General features: G+C 42.5%; 1 protein-coding gene across 11 annotated transcripts in view; it reads left to right on the top strand.

Moving 5' to 3' along the window:
• LOC311272102 (MAM domain-containing glycosylphosphatidylinositol anchor protein 2) overlaps positions 1–18,511 on the top strand; it is a 256,023-nt gene that overhangs the window by 168,184 nt on the left and 69,328 nt on the right. For all 11 annotated transcript variants that reach the window (XM_084378258.1, XM_084378256.1, XM_084378254.1 and 8 more), the window contains 2 exons: positions 10,746–10,837; positions 11,054–11,291. In XM_084378258.1, the coding sequence (XP_084234384.1) occupies positions 10,746–10,837; positions 11,054–11,291 (330 nt within the window). The remainder of the gene's footprint in view (positions 1–10,745; positions 10,838–11,053; positions 11,292–18,511) is intronic.

The raw sequence follows: 18,511 nt of genomic DNA, 5'->3' as shown, positions 1-18,511 counted from the left end.
TATTGCTGACACTCCAGTTGGCCACATTTTAAATGAAAATGAATGTCATGTCGCGTACAAGAATTGTCTATTTTTTTTTGTTGACAAAACGCACAGTCACTCCACTGGCAACTTTATACTGTCGTGATACTTTGAAGTGAGGAGGAAAAGAAAATTGAAAGGGGCTAAGCCAGGCTTGAGGCTAGAGCACAGGCAGACCTTTAGTTGTTCTTTATTTCTGTGTGCGTTTGTTTTTGCATTAGTGTGTGTGCAGGAAAAGGAGGCAACAGGAAGAGAGACTGCCTGTCTGTATACATTTTCATGTATCTTTTATGCCTGTTGCTTTAATTTTCAGAAAATCTCAAATATAATACAGACTTTAATTAAGTGATTCAAAATGGAGAATGCAGAAATGCTCTTCAGATTGCTGAAGATGTGTGTGCGGCCATGAAAAGTTTGAAATTGGAAATGTTAATGAATTATAAGCACTTGTGAGGAAACAAGTACTCATTTGTGTTGATATCCATGTGCAAATCCTGCAGGTGTACATAAACAAAATACCAATTGATTTATTTCTGCCTGCACTAACTTCATTCTGCATGTTATGCAGGGTCACCCTGTGGCCTCATCGTTGCCTGCCTCAGCTTGTTCACCCTCCTCTTCAGTCCTTGAGAAGCCCTCTCAAACTGCTGTTGCCAAACAGGGCTGTGTGTGTGAAAACACACATCTCTCCCCAGCAGATGGTAGTTTCTCTGGCCATACTGTCCTACCAGCCAGACTGCCTTCCAGGGCTTGGCCTTCTCCACAGCCAGCCCAGCAGGCTACTGGCATCACATCACCCTGCTGACAAGATCCTTTTTATGGATTAAGGGTCCGCAACACGTCGTCAAATGCAGGTCAATACCCTGCTTTCCCCTGACCGCTTCGGTCCATTCAGTCCTCCACAAACACACCAGTTTGTGATGTATCTGCTGCGACAATGCAAAGATACTCCGCGCTGGTTGTTTCGTCCTCTCTCCTGTTTGGTATCAAATATGAGTCGGCAGCCCTCAAATGGAGAGTTGGTGAATTGAGACGGTACTGTCTGTGGATGGTGTTGAAATGGGCAGCCGGCCTGGCATTCTGTTTCCCCCGACTCCCTGCACACACACGAGCAGACTCATGTGCATGTGCTTCCTGTCTTTTTGCTAAAGCAATGTGTTTTCCCCCTGTGTGATGTGGAGAAATGAGCATAGCAGTAGCTTTCAAAAGATTCAAAAATCAAACGCCGCCGTGTTGTCGTCGGATTTTCTCGACAATTCCTCCAGGAGTTGCTGACAAATTCAGGTGCGAAGCTTTTACACCCAAGACATCCATCACTTCGACCTGCTAACGTCGACACGACTCACTCCGCACACCCACATGCGTGCACACACTCAAGCGTAAGACGCTAGCTACAATCCACACTTTGTAACTCTGATTGGAGGCTTGCTGGTATTTATAGAGAAGCAGAAATGCAATCTTTTTTCTGTGTGAGCTCCCCGCTGCTTATATTTAGGCTGTTTGGTGGGGAGAAAACAATCATGACGTGCCTTGTAAAAACCTGGCTGTCAGCATGTGAATCAACATGTGAATGACCCTTATCAAATTTGCTTTGGAATAAATTCTGGTCGAAAGCTGAATATATTTCCATTCATGAATGCCAGATTTAATGGCTGGATGGCCAGAACTGGCACAGGCAGGCCTGTCTCTTGGGCTGCGGCCCTAAAGACTGTGTGTGTGAGTGAGTGAGTGATCGTGTGTGTGTGAGTCAGTGATTGTGTGTGTGTGTGTGTGTGTGTGTGTGTGTGTGTGTGTGTGTGTGTGTGTGTGTGTGTGTGTGTGTGTGTGTGTGTGTGTGTGTGTGTGTGTGTGTGTGTGTGTATTTGTATGTGTAGGTACATGTGCACGTACCTGTGTTGTTTGTGCATTCAGCGCATGTGAATGCTTTTCAACGTAAATTACAGCCGGAGGTCAGCCTCAAGGTTGAGAGCAGCGTTTAGGACTAATTTCCCTCCTAAGAATGGACATGTGTGAGTGGCCATGATACTGTAAATACGCTGATGCATGGGAGGGTGATCGCGCCGATGCGAAGAGCGTTAATGGGAAAATGAAAGGTGTTTGGACGGCGGCGCACGAACGTGTGTCTACGCCAGGGCGCGTGTGAATGCCTGGTGTTCTGAGCCACGCTAATGCCCTCTGTCCTTTTTTTTTGTGTTTAACCTTGAGCGGATGAGGCAGAGCAGAGTGGCAGTTAGAGAGACATCCATCTGGCTCCGAGAGATGAGCTCGCCTTCACATGCTGATATTCTCTGCAAGAAAGAATGGAGAGCACAGTGTGATGCCTGCTGAGAGACAGACAGACAGGTCCGACTGAAAAATGAGATGGACTGATGGGAAGACAGGAGGATAATGATTCAGAGTGGGAGTGGAATGAGACGCGTCTTTCTTCTCTATCAGACAAAGGCAGGGAGAATGCACTGGAGAGAGTAGATGGGGGGGAGAGGAAACGCATAGACATGTCTTTTTTTTCTTGCAATGTTGCTGCATTTGTGTGTGCGCATAAGTGGTGCCATTGTGTCTTTGTCATTATGAGCCTACGTACGTGCATGTCATAGTCAATATGTGAGGGCTGCGTGTACTTTTGCCCTGCTAAGAAGCTCCCCTGAGGTGGTATTGTAATCCTGCCGTGTGACATGAGCTCTCTGTAGAAGAAGGCCTCAACCGGGGCTTTTCTCTTTGTGTGATTATCTGCGCTCTTCATGTACAGGCCACCCATTATTCCCACAGGCTATTAAAGCTATGGAGAATCATACAGGCTCGCTGTAGGCAATAGCACCGCTCTTTGTGGTGTAAAAAAAAAAAAAATAAGGAGCATGTGAACACTGTAATATGTATGGTAACGATCCATAAGAAAGCCTTGAATATCATCATTGAACCGAGTGCAATCTCCCAGGCAGAAAAGGAAACAGGTGGCATGTAATGCAAATGTAAGCACAAGCTGAACCTTTTTTCCTTCTCCTAATATTACCATGAAGAAAAGGAGGTCCTGTAAGTGAATGCTTTTACTCCTTGTGCATGTTGCCACAGTCAAAGTTCAATGACAGGAAGCTCTGATGGTGATAAAAGGAAACCAGCTTCCAAGATCCATCAATAATTCATGCAGAATTTGTTTGTGCGTATGTTGACTTGTGTTTTATGCCCCAGCGCCTGTGATACTGGCAATGGTTTTCAAAATAAGGCTGGATATTTTAATCCTGAGATGTGTGTTTTGCTTATTGCGCCGATGATTCCCTGCTTCAGTTGGCAACTAGTGAAACAAATTGAACATTGTGCTTCATAACGGTGAGCATGCATTGACCATTTCCCAGAGCTTTCAAGAGCACATCAGTTGTAGGGGTGTAAAGACTGATCAATATGTGAAAACCGATACAGTGCAAGACTCTGAGAATCGATTTTATCGCTATTGTACTGCAGATCTGACACAAATGTCTGCATGAAAAGAAATTGGCCCTGACTTAACCCCTGAATCATTGATGAGTCAAACTTTTTTAAAAGCTGCGTAATTGCACACACAGCAACACCGGGTATCAACAATATGTACTGCTCGTTATGTCTCAGAATGACTTGAGTACAAAACTAACTAATGGAAATAGAGACGTAGTGTGTAAACAGAGGGCTGAGCAACCTTTTTTTCTCCCTTTGCTGCATTAACGCTCTCAGTCCCTGGATGTTACCGATGTCAGATAAACTTTGTTTGAACCAGATGCTCACTCCACTTCCTCTGCCTCCTATCCATCATCATCACCACTGTTCTTTCAGGAGGCAGGCAGGAGAAAAAGCTTTGTTGTGCTCTAGGATTTCATTACTGAACTATGAGCAGGATTGGCACCTTTTTATTTCTCTGACTTCACAGAAGATGATGGAGACGCTAAAACTTGAGTCTAGCAGGTAAAAACCTGAGAGTAGACATGTAATGAACAATTCTGATTCGGATGCAGCCCTATTTAGCAGCTAATTGCACTTCCAGCCGGTCCCTGAGTCCTGAAAAATGTTGTTATCCACTGCCCACATTTACTACTGCTGGTGTGGAGGATTCAGTGTTTGAAATAAAAATCAATTACTTTTATTTATTTATTTTAGTTTCACTTAATTACATTTTAAGTATTGCAATCATTATACGATGTCCCTTGCTAGTCACGGAGATGCTTTTGAGCTCTGATGTCAGCAAATCCATCTCCATAACAACTGAGCCAACTCTATCCGCTGAGGAAGACGGTATGATGTGATTGAACCTTCAGAAACATGGGTTGATGTTTATCACAGAGCTATATGTGCATGGCAAAGGTGTTCATGATATTGTGTACATACAGTACATAGAGACTCACTCATTCCTACTGTACACACATCTACTTGTAAAATCTTATGATACAATGTATGTAATTTAAAATTGTGTAGCAACAGTCGGAAGTGAGTTATTTGGGCTTTTCTGCCTCATTGTCTGCCTAAACAAGGATGCACTGAGAAACTTCTTCTTTTGTATTTGTTGATGTTTCTCACAGTTTACAGCTGTTAAAACCCCAAAAGAAAGAGAAAATAACTCGTATTAGTGCCACTGCCATTATTACCAACAATTGCATGTGGGTTTATTTCTTTTTCTCTCAGTTTACATCATATTCCCATCAGCTATTGGTACTTTTTGCAAACGACAAGTCAAAATAAACCGTCAGTGATTCACTTATTGCTTTAAGATAAGACAGATCCATCTCATCAGTATCAAACACAGCAATGATGCCCCTGAAAGGAGAATAAAACCGCCATGCTGTTCCATCAAATGCTGAATAAAATTCTTAGACTGTACAGCAACGTATGCCTGCAATACCATAAATTACCAAAGGGCATAAATGAATCATCGGTTGACTGCGCACACCTATAATTTTTGCATTTAGTTTACAAGTCTACAGCATCGCTCAAACAATGGAAATCATTTACATACCATCAGCGTTTCTGAGGTCTCTCTGCACTTTGATGCAAACCTTTAGGTTTTCTTTCCACTGAAGGGATACGTGCTTTGTCTCACACAGAACAACGTTTACTGGCTGGACTGTATATTAATCAAAGTCTTTGGGGTTTCTTTTTTTACACCTGGATGATCCGGAAGTATGAGTCAATTAAATCCAGGTGAACTCTCTCCTGACGTGAGCTTCAAAGCTCAGTACAGCCACACTACCTCTTTTAATTCTCTCTCTTCACATTTGTTACCATTAAACTCGAGATTAGATGAATCACGCGTCTGGCCTGCCATTGAATGGACACAACAATGCAAAGGACCACCCTCTTTTTGCGACCAGGATTTCCACTATCAGGAAATTATGAGGCCATCTATTGAAGCCCAACATATTGTCTGGTGAAGATAAATCCATCTAAGCACAATTTGAATTCTATTTAAAATAGAGAGAGTGATTCTGGTGAAAGATACGTGATAAGTGTCTCATTTCCAGTCATACCAGCCCCATTGGGCTGGTATGACATCAGTGCACACAGTGAAAGTTCAGTAAACACAGATAACATTTGACTGGACTTTCACCCTATTGTTCAGGACATTTAAGTATTTTTGGACACCTAGTCCAGCGCCCATTTTTTCGCATGGAAACCCTGTGTGCGACGCAGCATTGTTAGGCTATGCAAATACAAAAGGATCAGTGATTGACTACCACTGTTAATGAAAAAGCAACTAAATTAATCGCAACTTAACAGCTCCCATGTGAGCTCCTGGTTACTGAACCCAAGGAGGTCACATCAGTCTTTCAAGCTTCTGACACTCTAGGCACCTTAACCGTTTGTGTCCCTTCTTCTTCATGAACGGGACAATTTAGCACGGAAAGGTTCTTAAATGTTGCCTGACCTGTCAAGGTTGACACTGACTAATCGGGCCAACGTGTTCGGATCTCTCAGGGCATAGCAGTCCGTCAGACACTGTTTACTCTCAGATATGGGAAATGGGAAAGTTCTGTTTCCAGGCGGAGCCCTCCTTAAAGATTCATGTGACTTTTGCCATGAATTGGTTATCAGAAATGGGAAAGCAGGAGTGACAGCGCACCATCACCCGATAAAGGCTCCCCACTCTGCACTTCACACCTCACACACTCACCACAGTCCCTTTCAGAATACCTCCAGTTTTAGCTCTGCTCCCATGCATAAGGGAACAGGCACCATTTTAGTCACTGCAGCTGTCCAGCAAAATTTACTACAACCAGGGGAAGTAATGCCCACTTATCTCTCTTGTACACAAATGTAGTCGATTTACAGGAATGCCTACTTGCTATTCAATATTTATGGTCAGATAAAATTGCAGGAGAGGAGGTTTGAACGTGGAGACGGCAGGGAGGGGAACCAAAACTGAAATATGCATGAGTCCACATATGCAGCACTGGCTAGTTTGACTTGCACTGCAGCTCCGTGTGGAAATGAGGGAAGGCTGAGTCACCGTGAGTCTGAGGGGTGTGGGGGATGAAGAAGTGACCATCAAGATGTAATCACATCTCTACTTAACTAGTAGTTAAGATCTGTGGCTGTGAAATCTAAATCTAAATCTGTGTGTGAGTGGTTTTCTACCACGAAGAAAGAAAGAGGTGGTTGCAGACATTCGGACACTGTGGTGTTTTTTTAATGAAAATAAAATTGATGCCGGATATGATGCTTGGTGGTGACACGTTCTGATTGGTATGATAATAAAGCAAGTCTCCCTTGGCGTGCTGGTATTATCATAGATATTAAAAAGTGGCGCATGAGCAGCCGGGTCAGTGTGGACTGTAATCTCTTCTTCCCTTATGTCAGTAATCAGTCCAGCCCTCGCTGATCATACATATGCAGGTGGAAGAAGAATACTTGTGCTCTTTTTAATTATGTGGTCCAACTTTTATGCTTTTGTTCCATATTGAGCATTGCATATGTACCAGTACGGCAACAGCCAGCTGCAAAAATCCGTCTCAGATGTGTCTCAGTCTGGATGCTCTGACTGCTCAATTCAAAGGGTCTTCTGCGCAACTTCAAATCCAGATTGACAGGAGTGCGTCAGAGCCTCGTCAGCAGCGTACGTGGTGCGTGATGCCCACGTCAGTACCGATGCAGATAGGTTGGCGATGTCTGGATACACAAATCCAATCTGATCAAATGATATAACAGTGCGGATAGCGTGGCTCAAAGATCTCATTCTGATTTGCCTGCAATAAGAAGAAGACCTTTATGCTTGCTGCCTTGTGAGCAAGACTTTTATTTAGCAAGGTTGTGATATGAAGGTCTATGATGTATTCATTAATTTTCTTTCAACTTGAATAGTTTAACAGTTAGGCTCAAAGTGGACTTTTTTGAGTTTGATTTGTACCAGCTGATGTAACTCGGTGTGTGTCAATATCAATCTGGCCGGTCAGTCGACAGTTATTTATATATAGGGGATACGAAGTGGTTACCAGACAGTTAGAAATGGATGAAGAAGAAGAAGAAAGTAAATGATGTAACACATCTGAGCCCAGTTTCTTCTCTCATGTGCTGTGTTGGCATGCTGAGCCATCCCAACCCAAGAGCACATGGTCCACATTGCACTGTGATAGGATCGTAGAAGCCATGGGGCAGTTGGATCCGTCACATCCTGTGGTCAGTGAAGTGTATCTACACAGCGCCAGAATTTCATTTGGCCGAGAAGGCCTAATTCTGTTCAGCAGCCCCAAGTTTCTGTTTTCTGCTGATAACGTTGGTGTGTTGTAACATAAACTGCAGGTTAATATTCGCCTTGGAAGCATATTTTAAATGTATGCCTATCTGGAGCAGCAGCCTCCCAAATTAGCAGATGTATGCTATATTTACCTCTGGCATGTAGTTTGGAAGGCAGTTGAGATTTATCAGTAATGGTGATGGAAATGTGATATTGTTTGAACGTAACGAGTAAAGGAAGGGGGGGGAATGTCATTCAGAATGTTTGATAGGTAGTTTGAAGCGGCTGACCAGCATGCTGGCTCAATACCGAGGTCCTGGGTTCAAGTTCAGGGCCTTTTTGTTTGGAGAATGCGTGTTTGCATGTTCTCAGTGTGTTTGCGTGGGTTTCTCCCGCCATTATTACATTGGTATTGATCCTTAATGTGATGTCATTATATGTCACTTCACATCTATAATATCTGTACAACCTAAGCTAAACAGTTATGTGGATGACTTTTCAACCATAATAAATGTTAAAAGAAGCACAATTGTGTCAAAATACAAAAAACAGTTATGTATTTTCATCAAAGTTTACTAAATAAACAAACAAAAAATATTGAACCAAAAGATTTCTAAGTGTAGAATTATAAAAACACATCTTTAATACTCCATAACTTATTTGAGTTAAGTAAAAGGTGTTTTAAATATATTTTCCCAGTGCCTACATTGTTATTTCTTTGTTTATTGTGATGTTATTTCTTGGATCATCTATAAATGCTCAATAAACCCACAACTACAAAACACATAATAATCAAAACTCACCAAATACGATCTATTTTCGTAGGGTTAAAAAACATGTATATTATTGCTTGGTTAAATGGGGAGATTACATTTCACTATACACTATAAATTGAACTTGAACCATTGTAAGCGCTCTATCATAAATAATTCTGTAATGAGGCATTCACGTACACTATTTACAGACATATACAGCACCTGTTGTCATGCAAGAACAATGAGTGGCAACAGTGCGTTGGAAAATTATTCAGCTTAACATAACGCACGCTTTTTTTCCCAGAGCGCGTACAATTACATGTTTAGCTGCGTAGCTCCCTGTGGTGTTTCACAACATTTACTACAAATGGAAATAACTCTAAACAACCAAGGAAAATGACTCGTGTTTGTCTGTCTGACAGACAACTTCGTAAACAAGATTAAACCTGGCCCGAGCAGTAAAGTAGAGCTGGATCGTGGCTGTTAAGTGCCTGGTTGTGTTAGAGTTTCTTGAGTTGGGGAGAGGAATGTACTCGAGGCAGAGGAATGTGAAGAGGAAGAGGCAGTTAATCCAAATGTTTATCCGCTGTCACCTGTGACAGCACAATGACTCGCACAGATGTGTGGAAATACGCGTGTGTGTATGAGATAATGCTTTCTTAAGAAGCAGCTACCAACTCCGCTGAGGATGTCGCTGAGACACAAAAGCCTTTTCAAACTGTCAAGATAGAACTACAACTCTGTCTCGGGCCGTTTTCACTGTCTGACATGTATGATTGAAGGACAGCTGCGCTCCCAGATATACTCACTTAATGGCTTCCTCCGTGGACTGCATATAGTCTCATTAACCTTATACTCTGCATGTTGGCTTTAAGGAAATTGAATCATGGCGTGTATGTAGTAGATTTACACCGCGATGCAGAGCTGAGGAAAATGAGAAATGAACGTGGGTTGCAGGTAATGCTTTGTATTATCTTCATTTCCATAAAGGTCACAGATAGTGTATACGCGGCACACAATATTATACTAATTGCTGCACTTTTCCATGCCACTATTAAATTATATACAACATGACTGATAGGCAGCGCCGTGCAGAATAAGAATATACAGGATATAAGAAGGAATACAGAATGCTCAGCAGTGTTTGTGAGAATTCGTGAGAGCGTTGACATGATTGTAATATTGGTATCTGACACGCGTCAGAAATAGGATTCTCTGCCTGCCGACATTGATTTCAAAGGCGTGGAGAGAGATCATGTCAAGGAGGCGTGTGTCACTCGTCTCCCCCCTCACTGTGCAGCTCGGCAGGCATCACAGTGTTTTGCACATTCAATTTCCTGTGTTTAAATCTGACACGCAGGTTTTGTTTTCGTTTTCCCCTTTACCAAACTGAATATGATAATGTCACTTGGGAATTGCGAGATGAAAAGATTTCCATGGTGCCGTCAGCTTTTTTTTCTGTTTTTTTTTTTCTTTTTTTTTTTTGCTGAGGAGATGAATTGAACAGTAGGCACAGGGTTTGGAACCAATACAGCATGCATTATAATGAAATCATCTCCCTTTTTTTCCATTCAGAGAAGCTAGGCTTTGAAAATGGAGTTTGCGAACCAAATTGGATTAGAAATGGTGGATATTTTGTTAGGTATCTTTCCAATTTCACAGTGTGTGTGTCTGCATTTGAGTTTGTGTGAGTGTGTGATGTGAACCTGCTTGAATGCTGCAGGTTCGAGGCTTTAGTCTTTGAAAAACAAACATATTCAGCTTTATCTGTTTAGTTCTCAGTTCGACCCCTTCTCCAGAATCGAAGCTAAACTCTCGGCTGATGTGTTCGAAGAACAGGTCGACCAGTTTGAGAACTCTTTCATGACAACCCTGATACCAAGGTGACACATTTAGATGAGCAAGAAATATAATCTCAGTTTTTAAAGGGAGTACAATTTTTTTTCTTGTTATACAATGATGTAAAATGACAAACTAAATGAATCTTCAAGTGTGCGAAGGCAGAGCAGGCACGAGTATCACGGTCACATTTCCAGTACATTACGTGGAGATGTATCACAGCGGTTTACAGCCCAAAGTGAGGACGCTGAAAAAAAACTTAAAACACTTGAAAAATCTATAAAAAAAATCCATAAAATCCTGTCTTTGGGATTACATCTCAGAAATCGCATCAATATGACAAGCAGAGCCATAACCTGCAGTAAATATTGCTGCAGACTTGCTGTAGGAACAAGTGTACAAATGTCACTCTTGTTCTCATCAAATGGATTATCTCTTCACAGCTTTGAAGAAGGGGCGATTCTGGATCACTCCGGACCCTTACCACAACGACGACAACATCCAGATTGGACGTGAGGTCAAGATATCTTGCCAGGTACAGTAAGCACGCACACGGGTAACATTTTATAATAACCATCATTATTAAACAGTAAATTACAGTTAATTAAACTTTAGACTATTAAACTAGTTAATAGTAATTTCACTGGTAACAAACAATAAAATACTTTATGAATTTTACATGTATGCTTAACATAATAAGTAATAGTTACTTATCAGTGCAACACTAATAACAACCTACTGAATGTCCCAGGTGGAGGCGACCCCACCAGAGGAGCTGACTTTCAGCTGGCTGAAGAATGGCCGTGCCCTGCGGAGCTCGGAGCGCATGGTCATCACCCAGACGGACCCCGACATCTCGCCCGGGACCACCAACCTGGACATCATAGACCTCAAGTTCACTGACTTCGGCACGTACACCTGTGTGGCTGCGCTGAAGGGTGGAGGCATCCCCGAGATCAGCATTGACGTCAACATCTCTTCCACAACTGGTGAGCCTCACACCCCTTTGTGTCAGTGACGCATCTACACACCTCCCCTCGACACATTCGACTCACACATGCACACAACCAGTGAAAGACGTTGCTTCACTTTAGACTTACGCAAATGATTGAGAAGATCATTGACGGAAATTTACATAGGCAAAGCAAAGAAAGAAAAGATCATGGCAGTGTTTTTTGAACTGTAAGGCTTGGGACGTCAACCTTTTAAAGGAAAAATCTTTTTTTTACTAATCGTAGTCTTGTTTTTGTAGATTCCTTTAGATCAGTTTTGATATCAGTTTCATCTTATTGTGTCAGGTTGTCCAAACCATTTAACAACAACACAACAAGTTTCTACGCATAAATTATGCAAATGTGTGACGTGGTGTTGTGGCGTGATGTCACAAAGTGAGCAACGGCGAGACCGCTGACGGAGCGTTTCAGGAGCAGTGTTTTCTGTGGGAGAGAGGAGCTTCTGTTGGTGCAGACTTGGACCTTTTTAACTTTCAACATCTTTCACATGCACAAGAACCAAAAAAAAACAAAAAGCAGAACAGGTCTCCGTTAATGTTCAGCCTGGTTTGCATCTCTCCATAGGTCTTTGAGGTTTATGTAGTTTAATTAAACTTTGTATGTTTAGAATAGAGTTGACCCAGATTTCAGCAGTTAAGTACAGTGATGGTAGCAATAATGTTAAATAAGACCAGGTTGTAAGAAAAGCAAATTTTCCTTTTAATGATCAGTTCACCCTGAACACACCCTTTCACACTTATCTCTTGTGTTACAAAGCACTGCAGAGATTTTTGGTTTATCTGCTCAAAGTCTTCACAAATCTGCTGATGAGAATTCTGCACCTCAACACCAAGACAGTGAATCTAGTTTCTACCTGTCATGAAATAGTTGAGTAATAAAATAAAATTACAATTGTCAGTGAGATCTGTGGATTATCCAGACTAACCGGGACATTTTTTGCAAAGAAGTACTTTATTTTTGTCTGCTTTCTTAGCGCTTTAGCAGCAAAAACTCAATTCACTGCCATTGTGCTGGTAAGCATCAAAGGCTTCAAAAACTCAAAATATCAAAACTTAAGCAGATATAAGCAAAACTATCTGCCAGATTTTCTTGCGAGTGTGTGATTTGGGTGAAGTGACCCTTTAAGCCCTCTCTCTGGAACGTCTCCGCAGGATTAGAAAGCTTGTATGTCTTCTTTAGACTGTTGTTGAGTGCCTGACTAAACTCCAGTAATCTGTCCCAGGCTGAGAGACGTTCAAGAACCACTGTCTGCGCCTGCAATTTCTAGTTACAGACAATTGCATCACAGCACCAACGCCATCGCTCGATCTCTGTGAACCAAAGCTGACTCCATCAGTCCGACTAATCAGAGACTAAACATCCATTGTCCCGCCATCTAATTGGCTGCTTCCACCACTAACGTTTGTATACATGTGTACAGCATGTTAATAACACAACATACCAGTCCACCTTGTCTTCTGAGCTGCATCATTTTAGTTTCAATCATGGCATGTCGAGCAGTCTCCTTGAAGCAGAGCGGCGTTGCAGCAGCCGTTCTGTGCGTCTTCTAGAAACTCTGCTGCTCTATTGTACCAGTCATTCGAAAAGGCGGTGAGACGTAGGTGCTCGGATAATAAAATCAGTGTTTGATCTCTGAAAGACAAAATATGCTGTCAGACGTGTTTTTCTGTGTATTGTTTCAGATTTAAACATCAATCAGCCCTCTGTCTGTCAGGTTTTTTAAGAAAGAAGCCTGGAACGTCTTCACAGGCAACAAAAGGGAGCCCGACTTTAAGAGGATTGCTACATTTAGCACATTTAGTACAGTTAACAATGCGTTTTGTACTTCCTGCAGGTGGTACAATAACGAGGAAATGCAACGGTTAGAGAGACAAAGCGATAACACTTGTCTTTATCTGTAATCTCCAGTGTAAGGTCAATCAATGAGCGGCAAATGCGCGGTAATGCCCCGGTGTCACCACACATTACTTCACCGCCTGTCAGCTTTACAGAGGGGTGTGACTCAATCGACTCCACGCCTGCAGAGAGCGGCAGCAGTTGGGAGTCTCCTGCTTGCTCGCTCGCTCATCCCAGATTTCCAGATGTTCCATGTGGGGGATTCCCATGGGCTGGTGTTGCCGGTGGCGCGGGAGAAATCTGTTTTTGCTTTGAATGTACCGGCGTGTGTTTGGAACTGATAAGTGACATGTGGGCTTGAGAGATATTTTGCAACTTGTGTTTGAGTTCATAGCCAGCTTTATTTCCCCTTTCTAACTCTCATGCATGCGTGCACACACTTCGTCAGGCGCATTTACACACTCGCGCACCCTTACCTCCTCCTCGCCGTCGTTCTGCTTTTTTTTCCTATGGCACACACACCTCGCTGCCACTCACAGCGTGAACATGAAAGCGGTGTGTCGACCTTCGGTGCATAATTATTGTTAGATAATCCTTTGATAATCCCTGCGCTATAAAACAGTGGGATCAATCGCACCTGCCAAGATTGTTTCCTCATTATCTTTTAAGTAGTGCAGTCTCTTCTTTTGGAGTGCCTGGGCGATGCCAATGCGTTAACACACACCCTTTAATGTGTAAAAAAAAATACGGCTGTCTGAGTGAGGAAATAACCGAGGAAATGACTGACTCTATTGTGATCATATGAAATGAAAGGTTTCCTTAAGGCTTAGATGTGATTGCTTCTTAAGCTTTCATTGTTCCAGTCAGATGTGCGGGTATGAAATATCATGAAAGTGTTGCATTGTCATAGAGCTGTTTCTGTCATAGGAAATAATATATTGAATTTTGCTTCTGCCAGTTGCAATTCTCGCTGCTTTACCTGGATGCGACTGGGCTGTTTTTCTGGAGAATGCCTGTTCTCCCACTCAGGTTTATGCCATGAATCAGAAAAGTATCTACACTGAGCAGCACAGTACTGCAGCTGTGTACAAAAGCGCCTTGTGCCTCTGCCTTGCCATGTGCCTGCAGCCTGTTTTGGGGTGAATAAGCCCTGTTTTTGTTCCTCTGCCTGTACTCCTGAAGGGAGAGAGCCCGAGCTGCAATTAGAAGTCTTAATAAAAGCGTTTAGAGGAGATTACGCTGCAGGTCTGCCAGGGTTTCGTGCTGGGGAAGTGGTTGGAAAGCGATTGAGCCTAAAGTGTCTCTAGTCTGAACAGTTTGGAGCATGCTGGCTGTTCCAGCATTGGCTCCGGTTCCAGATTCCAAACCAAGGCTTTGCCCCAGCCCGCAGCGCGACTTTATAAAAGAGAATATTTATTATCCTTCATTCTTTCAACTTTTGATGAACACTGATTCCAACAGCCTTCATGATTTCTGCCCTTTTGCAAAACAGCACTCATATTTACTCTCTTTACACGCTCATTAAATAAGCATCTTCTTCTCTCGTCAGGACTCCCAGAGATTGCGGGGCTAATGCTTATTTATGAGCGTGGTCAGGAAACGAGGACACGGACCTCCCCTTTGGATACTGTCAGGATTAAGAACCAAAAGACACAGGAAGAGCTGAAAAGAGTTACGAGCATTAGTGTAAAACATTAAACATCCCATAAACTTCTAACAGGAAGCAGCTGATTAATCCTCTCGTCAGTCCGCGTGTTAAATGTGTGTTTAGTGGGTGTGTCTTGCTGGATTATCGTCAGACGCTGTGATTAGTGACTTTCTACGGCTGTGGCTCTGAAATGTTATTTGGCTTCCAATGGTAACTGTCAGGGGCCACAAAGGGGGCGTACTTCACACAGCAGGACCCGGTGTGAGGCAGGAGGTCTGGGTTTAAAGTCCTCATGAATTGTTTTCTACTCTACATCTCGCCTATCCGCCATAATCAGGCTCAACAATGGCACGGGAGTTGTTTTGTGCCTTGGATGTATGAAAAGGACATTGCTGCCCTTGTGTTTCTGGGGACCGGGCCTCTTGAATTACTGGACAAAAACACAACTTAATAACTAAAAGAAATTGATTTTGGGTGGAACTGGCCGCCATTCTGGACAAAGTCGGTGGACTGATAGCTCCACTGGTGTCGGTCGCTCAGTCTGGTGCCTCCATGTTAGAAAAAACGCTGCCCTCTGCGATGCCCTTATGGTAAATAAAACATGATTGAGTTTGCTCTAGGATGCCGACTCAGTGGACAATACCTGGTAGCCGCTAAATGGGAACTTAAAAGTAGGCAGTTTCAGAGACTACAGCAACCGATGCAGACTCTGAATGTTACTGTATGTGTGCATAACTGCTTACATTTTTATTTTGACAATATTATTATTTTACCACAGAAATGCTCCTCAAACATCCTGAGTTCGCCTCTGGCCCTGCCCCTGGAACTACCACTGGGATAACATTTTAATATTATAATATTACAGATGGATTTGTGACCTTTAAATCCAGTTCCTAACACTGATTCCCAGAGCTGATACCTGCTTATTGCATTTGCTGTTTTATTACTATATACAGTGCTACCATTCAAGAAAACATTGCTGTCTTTTAAACAGCTGTGGCGAGAACCGTCTCCGTTGATACATGTTAGCAGCGGCACACGTCTGTAGCTCATCCTCACTCTGATTCGATGAAAGTAAGTGTGAGGATTGAAAGTCACCCCTCTCTTCTCGTGAGGGAGATAAATCCTTTCATGATGAGCCCCTCAATTAGCATCCCGCTCACACCTGAAACTCTGGCACCACCCAGTGTTTCTGTCAATCTCAAGAATCACTGCAGTTAATGAATTAAGCAAATCAATTAAGTGCTCAGTTGATTAAAAAATGAGCTGGTTTAATAAACACAAAGTACAGGCTCTTTTTTTTTTTCTTTCCTCAATTGAACTTGAGTCATCGAAAGAACGCAGCAGGCCTGCCCGTGTCTGTCTATCCTCCTTTTAAACGTCCCGTTGTCTGTTTGACTCTGATTCGTCATGAGGTGCCATCATCCGAGTGACCGTACCACATGTGACTCTAATAGGGACGGCATGACCGCTGGCTGTTGACTGGACTGATGTGCTTGTTTCAGCAGCGGATTCACTGACCTCGATAAACAGAGACCTGGTCTGCATCCTGACTCACCTAGAGGGTGCAGGAGTTCAACTGCTGTTTGGTCACTGTGGGTGGAAACAAGTTGTTTGCTTTTTTTGTTCCTTCAGGTTCAGACATGGGGCGTTTTCACAGAATGTTGTTCTTTATTGGTCAAATGTCTGTTCGCTTTTTTTGGATTGTGTTTGTGCGGCAGAAACATCCAGCTGGTCAAACAACTGGCTGAATACACATTGAAGAATATGAGAAAAAAAACCTTCTGTGAGCAGTGTATCTTGCTTTTGCAATGTGTCCAGTTTTCACTTTGTGGAAAGAAATCTGGAAAGAAAAAAAGTTTATCTTGACCATTTGCTTCATCCTATCTATGTCACTTCTGCTACACCTGTCAAGCTTTCCAATTCCACACGATATGTGGTTGACAGTAACAGAGGTGGATTTACCGCTCAAAATCCTTAGTGGCTGTCACACAAGTGCTACTTGATTTCAAGCAGTCGAAGATAAAATCAGGCTTCTCGTTTACAGCTTACAACTATCGATTTTGCTGGCTGCAAATCATTGTAAAGCACTTTGGATAAAAGTGCAATATACATGTCGCCTTTTCACATGTATTTATCCATTTAAAAAACTATAATTGTAATGTAATCATAGATTGATAGTATACTATTAATATGTTAATTCTATAATGTAAGTATATTTGTTAGAATGTCATATAACAGTTTACTACATGGTCTAATATCAGAATAATATTCATTCCAGTTGGACAATACAGCAGTTTAAGAAATGTATAACCAAGATGTATACATTTTATGGGTTTATTTAGGTATATTAGGTGCCAAGGAAGGAATCCTTGGCACCTAATATACCTAAGTAGCTGGTCAGAACTTACTCAGACCTGTGCTCATCTTATCCATATTGCCTTCTGCTTTGGCTGAAATAACCTTGACCAGCAGGTATACTGGTATCTATGGGCTCAGAGGGCTGCTCTCTCTCTTCTCTGCTGCCAGTTCCTTTAAGATCACTAGGCTCAGATGATTGACTGGTAATGGCACCAAATGAATCATTTATAACTTTAAAAAAACATTTGGCCACATCAGTCTCAAGGGACTTCAACCTCTTCTTTCTTCTCCGCAGTTTTTTTTCTGTTCTCTTTTTGTTTGTCCGTCTCTCCACTATTTATCCAATTGTTTTAAATTGATCCACCTAACCGAGATGGGAAAGGAGCAGGGCCCAGGTCAAGTTGGAATGGACCAAAAGTAATAGTTTTAGAGAGAGGAGCTCACAGATGTGATACCAAGCTACAGGGACATCACTCGGCTAGTCAGCCACACAGCACTTGGTTATTTTTATTCAAGCGGCGGCTCGGTTTATGAAAAATATTTATATTTCGATGCACCTGCCCCAGTTGTCAAACAGCCCGCCCGGTGCTACAGATGGCCGGTCCGTCATTGGTTATAATGTATGTCTCACCTCTGATATCAGCTAATGTGGTCCAGGGTGATTTGTTGTCTGCCACAGAAAGACGACACTGACTATACTTTACTTAATAGTAGAATTGAAACACAGAGAAAAAAACGACATGAATTACAACATTGAAAAGACGGCCCAGTCCATTCACTGGAACAGGTAGTGACAAAAATAATCTAAGTCTTTGAGAACATCTTAAAATTAAATATCTCTGATCACTGAGATGCTAAATTAAGTCAAGAACTGCAAACTGGACTAAAATAATGACATCTGAGAGCAGCAGATCCCAGCATTTGATTAATAAGCCAATAAAGGTCCGGAAACAGGCCCAGTGAGCTGTGAACTGGGATGAACTGGGACCTAACAGCTGTCCCAAAGCTGGTACACTGTCCTGGGAAATCTGCCATACGACAACAGTAGATGCCACGGCCATGCCACTTCTAGAATGATAGGCACATAACCACCTGGCAGCACTTGTCAGCACAACACCTGTGATGTTTCTGGGGGAGACTGTAAATGCTGAAACTGCCAGTGTAAAACAACACTGGAGTCTGTAAACACAAACATTTATGGAGGTCTGAGAAATCAAAGGGTGGCAGGCAGAAGCGTAGTGGTAGTTGCAGTTGTAGGTATATTGTGAAGCACATAAAATATGTTAATAAGACTTGACAACTCAGCACATTATGCCCAGCGTACCTGCATCTAGCCTCAACGGCACCACCT

Source organism: Pagrus pagrus (genome assembly GCF_965226575.1).
Source record: "Pagrus pagrus genome assembly, chromosome: 16".
NCBI lineage: Eukaryota > Metazoa > Chordata > Actinopteri > Spariformes > Sparidae > Pagrus > Pagrus pagrus.
This window is presented reverse-complemented; position numbering and strand designations above follow the sequence as displayed.